The sequence below is a fragment of the Aythya ferina genome (genome assembly GCF_964211825.1).
Source record: "Aythya ferina genome assembly, chromosome: W".
Classification (NCBI taxonomy): domain Eukaryota; kingdom Metazoa; phylum Chordata; class Aves; order Anseriformes; family Anatidae; genus Aythya; species Aythya ferina.
This window is the reverse complement of record NC_140313.1, coordinates 2,660,334-2,672,891: the sequence shown is the minus strand read 5'-3', so window position 1 is coordinate 2,672,891 and position 12,558 is coordinate 2,660,334. Positions and strand designations below refer to the sequence as shown.

The 12,558-nt window shown below is 50.0% G+C and overlaps 1 protein-coding gene across 6 annotated transcripts in view; it reads left to right on the top strand.

Annotated features, from left to right (window-relative positions):
• LOC311426259 (AP-4 complex accessory subunit RUSC2-like) overlaps positions 1-12,558 on the top strand; it is a 117,116-nt gene that overhangs the window by 89,714 nt on the left and 14,844 nt on the right. For 3 of the 6 annotated variants that reach the window (XM_084502485.1, XM_084502484.1, XM_084502486.1), the window contains 4 exons: positions 5,840-7,918; positions 9,370-10,149; positions 10,662-10,862; positions 11,763-11,906. In XM_084502485.1, the coding sequence (XP_084358611.1) occupies positions 5,947-7,918; positions 9,370-10,149; positions 10,662-10,862; positions 11,763-11,906 (3,097 nt within the window). In that variant the 5' untranslated portion in view covers positions 5,840-5,946. The remainder of the gene's footprint in view (positions 1-5,839; positions 7,919-9,369; positions 10,150-10,661; positions 10,863-11,762; positions 11,907-12,558) is intronic. The other 3 variants (XM_084502487.1, XM_084502488.1, XM_084502489.1) reach the window with 3 other exon arrangements.

Here is a 12,558-nt window from a genome sequence, read left to right as displayed (position 1 = left end):
GGGTACACCATCCCATTTCCTCATATCTTCCCCGTGGTCATGCAGATAAAACCACAAGGTGCCACGTGGTGTGCGCCTTGGGTACTCTCTCTCTTGAGCAGGCAAATGCTGATTCTTAGTGGCTGAAGTATCACTCCGTCTAGATGAGGGGGAATATGCTCATTCTACAAGGTTGTCAAGTCTTTCGGACAGTTTCTCCACAGCTGAGACACAGGCCCGTAGCATAGCAGAGAGATTGTCTTCATATTTTTGAAGCTGTCAGGACAGATTATACACTGTTGGTCCCATCCCCTCATCCCAGTTAATTACTGCCAGCGTACTGGCATGTGCTGACGGTGCACTCTGCACAAATTTACGCCACATGGATGTTGTGCACTGGACTTCATCGGGATCTCGAGGTATCTGGGCATTGTCCAAATCACTATAAATCATCTCCCGCACAGCTAATTCCCGCAGGTGCTGGAGACCTTTATCCATAGCGGCCCACTTGCCTACTTGATATACAATATCTACCTTATGGGGATATCTTTCACAGCTGCCAGGAGTCGCCTCCAGAGGCTGAGAACCTTTGCTCCTCTCCCAATTCGTTTGTCAATTACCATTTCTCTAGAGAGGGATCCCAGCTGCTTGGCTTCATTGCCTTGTAATTGTTGGCTATTGGCCCCAGCATCCCAGCATTGAAGCAGCCAGGTGAAGATGTGTTCACCTGGACATCGACCATAATCCTTTCGTATTTCTCACAACTCACTCAGGGATAGGGATCGAGTGATTTCTGATTCCTTTATGATTTCCGTCTCTTCTTCCTGCTGTTTTTGTGATGGCTCTGCTTTAGAGGTGCCTGCCTTTTCCCCTTCTCCCTCCTTCTTAGGAGAGGCCTCTTCCCTTACTAAACGAGCTGACTTCCATTTCCATTGTTTCAACTTGACTATGGGGGCAACTGATACCATAGTCAGTTGGTCTTCTGGGTCAGCCACAGCATGTGTTATCTGGTCATCAGACTCAGAGACTTCCTCCCTCTCTTCAAGATGCTGGATGAGGTTAAACAGTGTTTGATAGGAGTAAGCCAGGATCCAGCACAACGCTGCAAGCTGTCGTTCTCTGGCATTATCAGGGTCAGGACATACAACTCTCAAACGTTCTACCAGGTTTTTAGGATTTTGCACTTGCTCAGGGGTGAAGTTCAAAACTATTGGAGGAGACACCTGTGACAGGTACCTGCCTATATCCTCCCACACACCTTGCCACCCACCACAAGACTGTTTTGGGACAGATTCCCAGGTAAACTTTCTAAACAATCGACTAATCTTAGAGAGAAGAGGAAACACGTTATACAGAATTAGAAATAGCAATACATGGGTTACAGATGGATCTTCAAAATACTCCCAAACTGTTGTAATTAGCCCACTGTGAAAGAAGGAGGAGGTACCCTTCCTAATATTATTCATAAACTGACATCCAGATGAGGAAAGGAAGGCAGTGTAGTTCTGAATATTCTCTAAAAGATAGTTTCCATGAGACCCAAACGATAACAGCGCAGAGCCTGAATGCCAGATTAAACTCAAGGCCAGTGCCTGGTAGCACAACGAATCCAAAAAAAAGAACATAGATTGTAGCACATTCTCGGACTGGATATAGAGGAGAAATGAGAACATGACACGGATTGCATGACATACGATCAAACAAGCCATTATTAACAGGACACTGAACATGGTTACTAGCGAGTAAGTGTGTTAGTTATAAACGTTTTAATCAATTCTATTGTTATCTCAACCTTTCGTGCCCCACGTTGGGCGCCAAAAAGGACTGTGGTGGTTTTACCGGGCTAGGCAGCTAAACACCACAACCGCTCTCTCACTCCCCCTCCTTAGATGAGGAGGGGAAGAAGTAAAGCAAAGAACAACTCACGGGTTGAGATAAGGATAATTTAATTAAAGGGAAATAATAATAATAATAAAGGAAAGATTATTATGAACTAAAAAATTTAACTAAAGGGGAAAAACAAAAGGAAAGGGAAAAAGGGAGGGGGAAAGGAAAAAAAGGGAGGAAAACAAACAAAACAAATAAAGGCTATGTGGAAGTGCAGAGGAAAGAAATTACTCTCTAATTCCCACAAATGAGTGATGCTTGACCACGTCCTTGAAGCAGGGCCTCAACGCACGTAGCCGGTGTTCGGGAGGAGGACCGACGTTTTCACGAGAGCCCACCCCTCCCTTCTTCTTCCTGTTTCCACCTTTTATTGCTGAGTGTGACATCACATGGTATGGAATATCCCTTTGGTTGGTTTAGGTCAGCTGCCCTGGTGATGTTTCTCTTCTCACTTTTTGCCCACCCCCTAGGAGGGTTAGAGAGAGTCCTGATGCTGTGCCAGCACTGCTCAGCAGTAGACACAATGCTGGTGTGATAACACTGCTGTTGTAGCTACAAGCGCAGAGCACAGCACTGTATGGGCTGCTGCAGGGAAAGTTAACATCCCAGCCAGACCCAGTGCAGACCCCCAGGTCCTTCTCCTCAGAGCTCCTCTTCAGCAGGTCATCCCCCACCCTGTACTGATACATGCAGTTGTTCCTTCCCAGGTGCAGGACTCTATACTTGCTCTTGTTAAACCTCATTTGGTTTCTTCCTGCCCATCTTTCCAGCCTCTCCAGGTCTCGCTGAATGGCAGCACAGCCTTCCGGCGTGTCAGCCACTCCTCCCAGCTTTGTGTCATCAGCGTACCTACTGAGGGCAGACACTATTCCCTCATCAAGGTCATCGATGAAGATGTTGAACAAGACCAGACCCAGCACCGACCCCTGGGGAACACTGCTAGTCACAGGCCTCCAGCCGGACTCTGCACCACCGATCACTACCCTCTGAGCTCGGCCAGTCAGCCAGTTCTCAACCCACCTCACTGTCCACTCCTCTATCCCACACTTTCTCAGCTTTGCTATCAGGATGTCATGGGAGACAGTATCGAAAGCCTTGCTAAAGGTTTATCCCTAGGGAATATCCCTAGGGAAGCTGTCAGAATGGCTCCCAGCAGGATCTGGCAGTATGCCCCATTTGATGTTGGACCTCAGAGCCTTGTGCTGGGAACAGGCTGTAGGTGCAGGCAGCGATGCTGCAGTATCTGTGACAGTGAATCACAGTCCACCCAGATAGCCTGCGCTGCCACTGAAAACAAATAGCTGGGCAGCGCTGCATGTTGCAGCCAGAGCTGCAGAGGGACAGTTGGGAGTGTGCGAGCTCCCTTGATATTTTTACTGTGAAATGTCAAAGTGTGCCTCTGCAATCCTTGTCCTCCCACAGCAGTATCTGCACCAACATGAAGCACGTGTTGCTTGGCAGGGCTTGTCAGCAGATGGGTGCTTGTGCTCCAAGCAGCTATTTTCTAGAAGCAGCAGTGGCCCCATGCTTCAGCAGTGAAGTGTTCATTTGTCACGGTCTGGATCCTCAAAATTATGCTTTTCAAGCTGTTGCATTGTGGCAACACTCAGAATACAGCAAAGCCTTACAGAGAGGTGCAATCTAAGTGTTATATCCAGCTACAAGGATAGTAATGAGGGAAGGGGAGGTCTGAATGAGCAAGAAGGTACTGGGAGACCAGGGCTGGCTTTTTCCCACAGTGCTGGGGGAGAGACAGGATAAATAGGGACTCCCACTGCTACAAGTACCATCAATGGTGCACAAGGTTCAAAACAGGGTGAGAACACTGCCCGAGCTGTTGAACATCACTTTCAGCATGTGTGTGCTAGACACAGAGCCAGGAGCTGCTGTTGCTAATGGTGGTTCTTGTACAGTGTGGTCGTGGGAATCCGTGAGGTACAAGATCTCCCAGGAACCAGACTGAGAACGGACTCATGCCTTTCAGTCACTGCAGGGCTGTGGGACAGGAGCCAGAGGCTTGTAAGAGGAGTTGCTGAAAGGGCAGTGAAGGGTGATATAAGTATTAGGAGACTATAAGTGGGGGGAATTTAGGGTCTCACAACAAGCCACTGGATGTGGTCCAGGTGACCTCTCTACTTCAGAACCTAATCCTGGGTGAAGCATACCAGTAAAAGCAGGTGTGAGGGTGTGTGTGCCCCTCATGTATGTCTCTGGTAGAGTCTAGCCTGACCCACAAGGCTTGTCTGCTCACTAACACTAGTGTTAGTATTAACTTTTACATCATTGGGTTTTACATCATTGGGTTTTTACTGTAAACACCAGGTCCATTTGCATCTTTCTTCAGATGGAAAGATTCTATTTTTTTTCAGATTTCTATTTTTCTGCCAACACTTCCTGTCTCTGTAAGAATCAGTATTATGTGTGGGAGGAAAGTCCTTCTTTTGATCAGCTTTATCTTAGCATGTTTTAATTGCTATTCTTATGCTGTGAAGTTGGAAGAACTGAAGCTCCTGATTGTCTTTCTGTAGAGCTTTTTCATTGCTTACACTGTTGCTCTGACTTCACTTATCCTACATTTCTCAATTTCTTTTCTGGGCTCCCATGTGCCTGTGCAGCTCTGGTCCAAATCCATTATCAACCCATAGTCACACACACTGGGTTAATGTAGATAAAGACAGATACTGTAAAAGTCACTTTTTGGAGTCTGATGGTCACAGGTGGCAGCAGACCCAGGGCCCTGGTGTCCAGAGATCACAGTATGTGGTGACAGGGTGCTGTGAGCACTGGGGATGCCTGGATGAGATATGGGATGTGGATTGCTGACCAAGGGTGTTTGAACTGGGGTTTTCAGAACTAGGGGTTGATATATGAGAGCCCTAATTCCCCTCAGTATCACCCTGGGTCAAAGTTTTTTTCTGGTTTCTCCATCTCCTTGATGCCTTAGCTGACCCCCCCCCCCCCCACACACACACACACTTCTCTGCATTGGTTTATCTGAAATGCAGAAGTGCTTGCAGGTTGGTCCTCTGGGGCAGTTGGGGAAGGGGGAATGAATATGTTCCCTGCTTTCTCATGTCATGTACAGGTGAACGTGCTTCCTCTAGTGTTATAACAACCTGCTATTTACTGAACACTGAAAGAGTCGGGCTCTTAATGTTCTGGTTGAATGGCTCCAGGGACTGTGGGCTGTTGCAGCAGTACTGTTGCAAAATACAGTAAATAAGTAGATAAGCAGATAAGTGTCACACATAGAGTGACAGAGCAGTAGGGGACTGTGAACCAAGCACCCAGGACCATAAGAGGAACCAGCCTGAGATGAGGCTTAGCCATCAGCAAAAGGTTAGCAGAAGACAGCATGCTGCATGGCACCTATTTAACCATCAGCAGTTCAGGACCTCATGGGGCCTCCTGGATTTTGGAGAAGAATGGTTGTTGCTGCTTTCCTGTTCCAGTCTGTTCCTGCTTTCCTGTTTGTGCTCAGACCTCTGTCTCTATAGTGCTGCAGTGCAGTGAAGGGTCTTGTTTGTAAAGGAAAGTTGAGGATACCTAAAGGCATGTAAAGATATCAAATCCAATGTGAGAAGATGGATTACTCTCATCAGAGTACAGCTCCTCATTTCAGAACCTGTTCTGTCTGCCTGTTTTCCTGTGAGTCTGCAATGCCATCAGCAGTAAGGTCTTCATTTGACCCAAAGCCTGTGATGCCCTTCGACCACTTGAGTGAAATCAGTTACCCTAGGTAAGTTTGAGAGGGGTCATCTGGAAGCACAAACATTGTTCCTGGAGTCCAGGGAGAGAGAGACATGTTTGTCTTCCATTGTAATGCTTTCCCTGAAGAAAGATCAGTCAGGTACTTGTACTGACAAGGACCACTCTGTTTAGCTCATGAAGTCTTCAGCCAAACCAAGGATGCTTTAAATATTCACTGCCTTTCCTGAGAAGTGACTTTCTTTGTGTTTTTGTCTCTCTCTAGGTATCTGAATTCCCCCATGAGAAGTGTCCTACCAGCCTCTTATGCACAGCCCTACCTGTCCATGGGTAGCACCAACTTAACTGATGTCCTGAAGAACATTCCTCACCATGGATAGTCCACCAAAGCTGACTGGTGAAACGCTGATTGTCCATCACATTCCCCTGGTGTATTGCCAGGTCCCAGATAGACAGTGCTACTCCGTGAACAAAAGGACCAACCCCTTCTGTCAGCCAGATCTCAGCATTACACGGACCTCTGCCCTTCCAGAAAGAGACCTCTCACAGACCAACTCCTTGGTGTACAGCAGCTTTTTCCGGACCTCCAAAAGTTCAGCAGAGGCCTCAGACAACAAAGAAGGAAAAGCGAGGGACTTGATCGTCCCTAGTGCCAGCAAGCGACACAACCCTTTCTTACTGAACAAGGCTGAAGACCTCAGCCTCTTTGGGGATGACTTGGGTCCAAAATCTGTCCACCTTCACAACTCCCTTGTCGCTGGCAAACCTCCCTTTCATCTGCATGAGCTAGCCTTGCCTCCTTTCCACCTCCACAACTCCAACCACATTGTGAAATCCTGGAACATGGCCAGCTGGTCCAGTGTGGTAGATGGGCAAGAGGAAAAATTCAGCAGTGATGACATCCAGAAGAGGAACAATGCGAAATGGTGCCACCAGGCCACAGAATTCATGGAGCTGGATGAATGCAGCTGCCATTGCGGCAGCTCTTCCAGCTTCTCCTTTGATGGTGGCGACCAGGAGTGGAACCAAAACACAGGTGAATCACTGAGGAATCAGGATGCACTGTACAGCCGGACATGCAGCTGTTCCAGCTCCGAGCTCCATCACTGTCACTGCTACAGTTCGTCAAGTCAGTCTGAAGTGATTGACCAGCAGATGGGCTACATCAGTGACTCTTCCTGCAACAGCTCTGATGGGGTGCTGGTGAACTTCAGTGCTCTCTACAACAAAATGAATGGCCATTCTCAATCTAACCTGAATTTAGCCAACCTGTCCTGTGACTCTTCCTTCTGCAGCCACTCAGACATGGGAGCATTTTACCTGGATTTGCATTCATCACCCACAGAATCCAAGATATTATGTGAGTCGCATCACCCAGAGAGTTCAGGGAAGTCATGTGAGTGTCACCACTCCTCCTCACCTGTCCTTGATGCTAACTGCAACTCCTACCACCTCCACTGTGAGCCTTGTACTTCAGAGAGCTCAGACTTCACTGCCTGCTTCCAGAGCCAAGCACGGCTTGTTGTGGCTACTCAGAATTATTATAAGTTAGTCACATGTGACTTGTCTTCCCAGTCATCCCCCAGCCCAGCAGGATCTTCCATAACTAGCTGCTCGGAAGACCACACCAAAAGTAGCCCAGCCCAGCCCACTGAATACTATCTTTTTAGAAGGCCTGACCTGAGACAAGAAGAAAGCAATGTGGAGTGCAGTGAAGAGGAGACAAAGGGAGAAACCACACAGAACATGATTGAGGGTCAGGTCTATGTGAATGTGTCACCACCTAACCTCAACACAAGCCAGCAGCGCTCCAGGAGCTATGATCAGAAACTGGACAGGAGTCCTAACAGCAGGCTGGGCTCTCTGGAGCGCATAGTGAGCTGTCCAGTCAAGTTGAGTGAAAGTCCAGTGATACCCATCCAGAGTTCCCCCCCGAAGCGAGTGACATCTTTTGCTGAACTTGCTAAAGGCAGGAAAAAGAATGGCACCTCCCCACTGCTCCGTTCCAGTGGCGATTCCTCCTTGGAGTTCTCCCCTATCCCTGAGACACAGCAGGATTGTCCAACCTTCCTTGAAGAAAGAGTTCGCCACAGCCAGAGTCTTCCACCCATGCCCTTCATCCATGGCCTGAACCAGAGCTGCGAGGGCTTCTATTTGAATCACCCTTTTGGGGACAGACAGGCTTTGTGTTCCACCAAAGACTTGGTCTCCACTGAGACCATCCCCAGTGGGCATGGGGCAGGTGAGCAAGCCTCTCTCTCCCTGCTGACGGAGGCAGATACCAACTTCTCAGGTAGCTCTGCCAGTGGCTGCGGACAAAGAGACGTTAGAGCCCGAGTAGACGGTAAGGAGCCAAACTAGGCAGAGTAGAGAAATAACAAGAAAAGCTTTTTGGAATTAGAGGGGAGTAGCAGAGGAATGTGCATGGCAATGAGACACCAAAGCCTGCACAGTTTCCTGGTCTACTGGTCTCTGGAACAAAGCCCTGCTGTGCTTATTTCAGACCCAGATCAGTGCAAGTGGCTTGTCCTTCTATTTCTTTAGAAAACTGAGGTTTTGTGCAAACCTCCCATATCATGTAAGGGAGGATAAGCACTTAGGGTCTGTGCAGCTTTGAGGATTGTCTCATTCTGACTCCCTTTCAGGGCACTGTACTCCCCCAGCCTGTGACCTGCCCTTAGCTCCCAAGACAGATTTACAGATGCTCCGTAGAGCCATGTTCCCAGCAGACAAAGGGAAGGGAACCATTGGGTAGTTTTTAGACTTTCTTTTTTTGGATCTATATAGAGCAGAGGTGGGGAGGGAAGTGGCATAGCCAACAGTCCCCTCTTGATGCAGGGCTCACAGAGATCTGTCTCTGCCAACATTTACAGTATGAGCCGTACAGAGATTAGAGGAGCTCTGTGTGTTTGCTGTAATATCCTGTCCATTTCTTCCACAGTGCATAGGCAGAGGTTCCTCTGGAGGAGGGCATGGACATTACCAGGGTAATTGTCCCAGCTGCCTCTGTGGGAAAGCCTGTAGCACCTGAATTGCTTTCCACACTGACATTGGCATTACATGTCTCCAACCGAGAGCAACATGCAAGCCTAGAGGGTCTGATAAGGGACCAGAGGGAAAGCAACCTCTGCTAAAGGCTATCTATAGGGAAAGAGGGCTGGCATACCCCATAGGGAGCAGGTAACACTGGGGGGGTCTGCTTGTGACAGGTCCTACAGTCCCTCAGCATCTTTGTCCCAGAATTTGCTGTGGGCTGGAGGAGTGGCAGGGATGAAAGCCAGGACCTTCCAGGCCATGCTGGCGTGCTGTGTGGGTGGAAATCAAGGAACCTGGTCAGCCTGGCCAGGCATGTTGTGCCTTTCAGCTGTGTCCCTTGAGATGTGACCCCATCAGGAGCAGCAGGCATGCACTCAGAGGAGATCAGGAGGTGGTGCACACCCTTAGGAAATTCTTGTCCATCATTTGCTGGGGCAGACTAACTTTTTCCAGGGTTGGAAGCTTCTAACTCTACTGTGGGCCTGATTTCACTGAGAATATTTGGGGCTGGTACAGGGAGAGGGAGGAAGGGAGCTGCATGCTTGGGGGGGAACAGGTACAGGAGTTACATGTCCTTACCCTGCCAGCTCATGTGTGTAACTGGTTCAGACTTGAACCACTCTGCTTTTGTCACTGCTATATATCTCATCCTCTTCCTCCCACAGCTGAGATCATGTTCCCTTTTGCCTGTGATCCACCAAGCTCACGATGATTGTCCCTTTGCCCATTCTCATGCTGTCCCCCTTTCTCTCCCAAAAGGTGGCGGCACAGACAGCAAGTCTGTGGTGCGCTACAGCAAGGACCAGCGTCCCACGACTCTGCCCATCCAGCCCTTTGTTTTCCAGCACTATTTCAGCAAGCCACCCAAGGCCCGTGCTCTGCACAGCCATTTTGCCTCCAGCTTTTCTCAACTCTACAGCTTCTCCAGCAACCGGCCTGCCAGCCAGCAGATCTCCTCCAATTCCCAGACCTCTGCTACCTTGGCAGAGCAGGCAGCATCAGGGAGCCAAGCCCACAGCACGCTGCTGACCCAGCGCTCAGCGGATGGAGCTGCCTCCCTCAACGATGGCTGCATCAAAAAGATGGCCCCTGAAACAACCCGGCCATCCCCCCTGGGCAGTTATTCTCCCGTGCGATGCAATGTGCCTTTCTTTCAGAGCGTGGACTCCTCTTCCTCACCCACTGTGGAGAGAGCTGGAGAAAGCCAGCCTTTCAGGAGCAGGTCCTGCCCCATCTCTGCCAACCTGCTTCCTACCAGGTCTTCCCCTGCTGTCAGTGCCATGCAACCCTCCCAAGTCACCAAAGCTGATGCCCTGAGGCAAAAGGAGAACCCCAGGCTGGTTCCCAAGAAGGAGGCATCATTGGAGCCAAGCCCACTGCTCTCCAAGTACCAACTCCACAGTGGGTCTCTCCTGCCCCTTTCATTGAGCAGTGTGCCCATGAGCCAAGGTGGAGCCCATACAGATCCCCACTGGAGGAGTGGCAGTGAGACGAGCAGCTCTGGTCCCCTGAGCAGCATGGGAGTACGGCACCTCAATGGTAGGTACCTATCTACCAGGATGTGCTGGCGGGGAACATCTCCAGCTCCCTGTCTGTGGCTGCCCTCTATAGCACCACCTTTCCCACAGCAACAACCTGAGCCAAAATTGCATCTGTGTGCTGCAGCATCCAGCAGCCCTTGTGATCACTGCCTGCAAAAGAAAGTCATTTGTTAAGAGCATGTCCCTCCAGTCCTGACTCCTACACAGTGTCTCCTGAGAGGGATGCTGATCTTACATCTCCCCATGCTGGGTTCTGGCACCCTGAACCTTCTCCTCCTGTGCCTGCAGCCACCAGGCCTCTTGGGCTCCTGCCCTGCAGTGCCAGGCTATGGCCTCCACCTCCCCCTGTGTATATGTGCTAATGCCCTGAAATGCTGCTGGCCTTAAATAACTTGCTGGCTCTCTTTCTCTGTTCTTCCTCCTTCTCATCCTTCTCTCCCCATTTGCCCTCCACATCCTCCTGTCTGCTCACATCCTCTCATCTGTTGCACGCTGCCTGCGGAATTGTAGCGAACCACCTCTCCCCTCAAGTGCTGAAGTGGCGAGAGTACAGGCAGAGGAACCCCCTGGGCCTGGACTGTGCTTCAGGGCTGCCTGGCTTAGCCAGCAGCGTAGACAGGAGGCAGCAGGAGCCCCAGCTGAACCAGGGGAACCCCATCTTTGAGTTCCCTGGCACCCTCAACACCAACAATTTCCACTGCAAGCTGAACGGTATGCACCGCCCTTCTGCTGGGGGGTCTGGGGGTGACCTTGGGGCTCAGGTACAATGTCTCAGCTATGCCTGGCCTCATCACTGCTCTGCCGGCTCTGAGCAGGAGGGTCGATGCATCTGCTCACAGTGGGGCTGAGGGGTGCAAGAGGAAGGTGAAAATTGCCTTACTGGTTGGTAAGGCAATAGAAATGGAAAGGAGGCTATGTGGAGCCTCCTTTCTTCTCCATGAGCTGAGAACAGTCAGGTCTGGCTCTGGGCCAGATTGAAGGGCCAGCTCAAACCTCAGCAAATGCTCCAGGCCTGTGTCCAGTTTGTAGTTCATGTCTTACATGAACATGTCTTACAAGGGATTGTGCCCGTTGGAGACCTCATGTCTGTGTTCCAGTGGCTGCCCATCTGCCCCAGCATCTCTCAGCATGCTAGATGTTGGGCTGTAGCTCAAGACTCCTGGAGAAGTCGCCCCTTGGAAACAGAGCCCATCCCAGGGGCCAGGCAGAAGGCATGTTGTTTATTGCCTATCGATGCCTGTGAGTGACAAGTAAGGATTCTGGTCTGCTCTTCTTCTGACCCACTTGCATCTCTGCTGGGGCTACCTGCACAGCAGCCCTGAGAATCTGCTGCAGTTAGTTTTTCTTTAGCACTAGCCCATGCAGGTGAACCTCCCACAGCATGTTCCAGTGCCCATGGGTCCTCAGCCAAGCTAGAGCTGGATGTTGGGTGAGCTGTGGGGTTGAACATGTTGCAAACCACTGCTGGTAGAGTAGCAAGCCTATAGTCTTGCTGCCCCAGTCTTGGACAGAGAGATGGGAAGACTCCTGCTGGTGCAGCCTGCTTCTGGGAAAAACAATGTGGGAGAGGCTTTGGGGCTGACCTTTCTCCCTCCTGTCTTGGCCCTGCAGGACAGTCTATGAGGCAACTCCAGCTTACCTACACTGACTTCTTCCCTGACTACTTCTCACTAGCTGAGAAGCCCCCAGCTGAATTCTGCCTCTCCCCGGATGGCAACACAGAGTCCATTTCTATCGACTTGCTGCAGAAGAAGGGTGAGTCTGTGTGTCTCTTGTGGCAGTGGAGGAGAATGTGGCATAGCACAGCATAAGGCAAACAGTGCTTCTCTTTCTCACCTCATCTCTGTAGACATAATGGTTTCTTTGCCTGCTCATCTCTGCTGTAGCATCATAACTAGACATTCCCCCTTGACTGCCAGCTGTTTCCATGACATGTTCATGTGTTCTCTGCACCTCGCCACATGCTACAAAGTATATATGAGCTGCTTGTCCCAGGAAGTATGATGATAAAAGGCCTTAAATCCACAAGAATGTATGAAGAGAGAAGGCAGGTATGGGAGCATGACCCTAAGGCAGGGCATGCTGCCACCCCATCTCAGTATAAAGGATAGACCTCTGAATCTGTGTGGTGTTGCAGGTGTGCTAGCCTGAGTGTGTGATTTAGTTAAAAAGTCTGTTGGGTCCTATATGGTGAAGCCTTTATAGGGTGGGAGCCTTTTAAGGGTGGGAGAAAAGATTCCAAAGCAGGACAAGATACGACTGTGATAGGACCCATACTAGAGGCAGACTTGAGGGCAGGATTCTGGCAGCTGCCTCTGTGTCATGTTGGAGGCAAGTGATGTGCAGAAAGGTTCCCGTGCCCTTACCAGTTATGTGTTTGTGATTCCTAGATGGCAGCCTTCCCCTC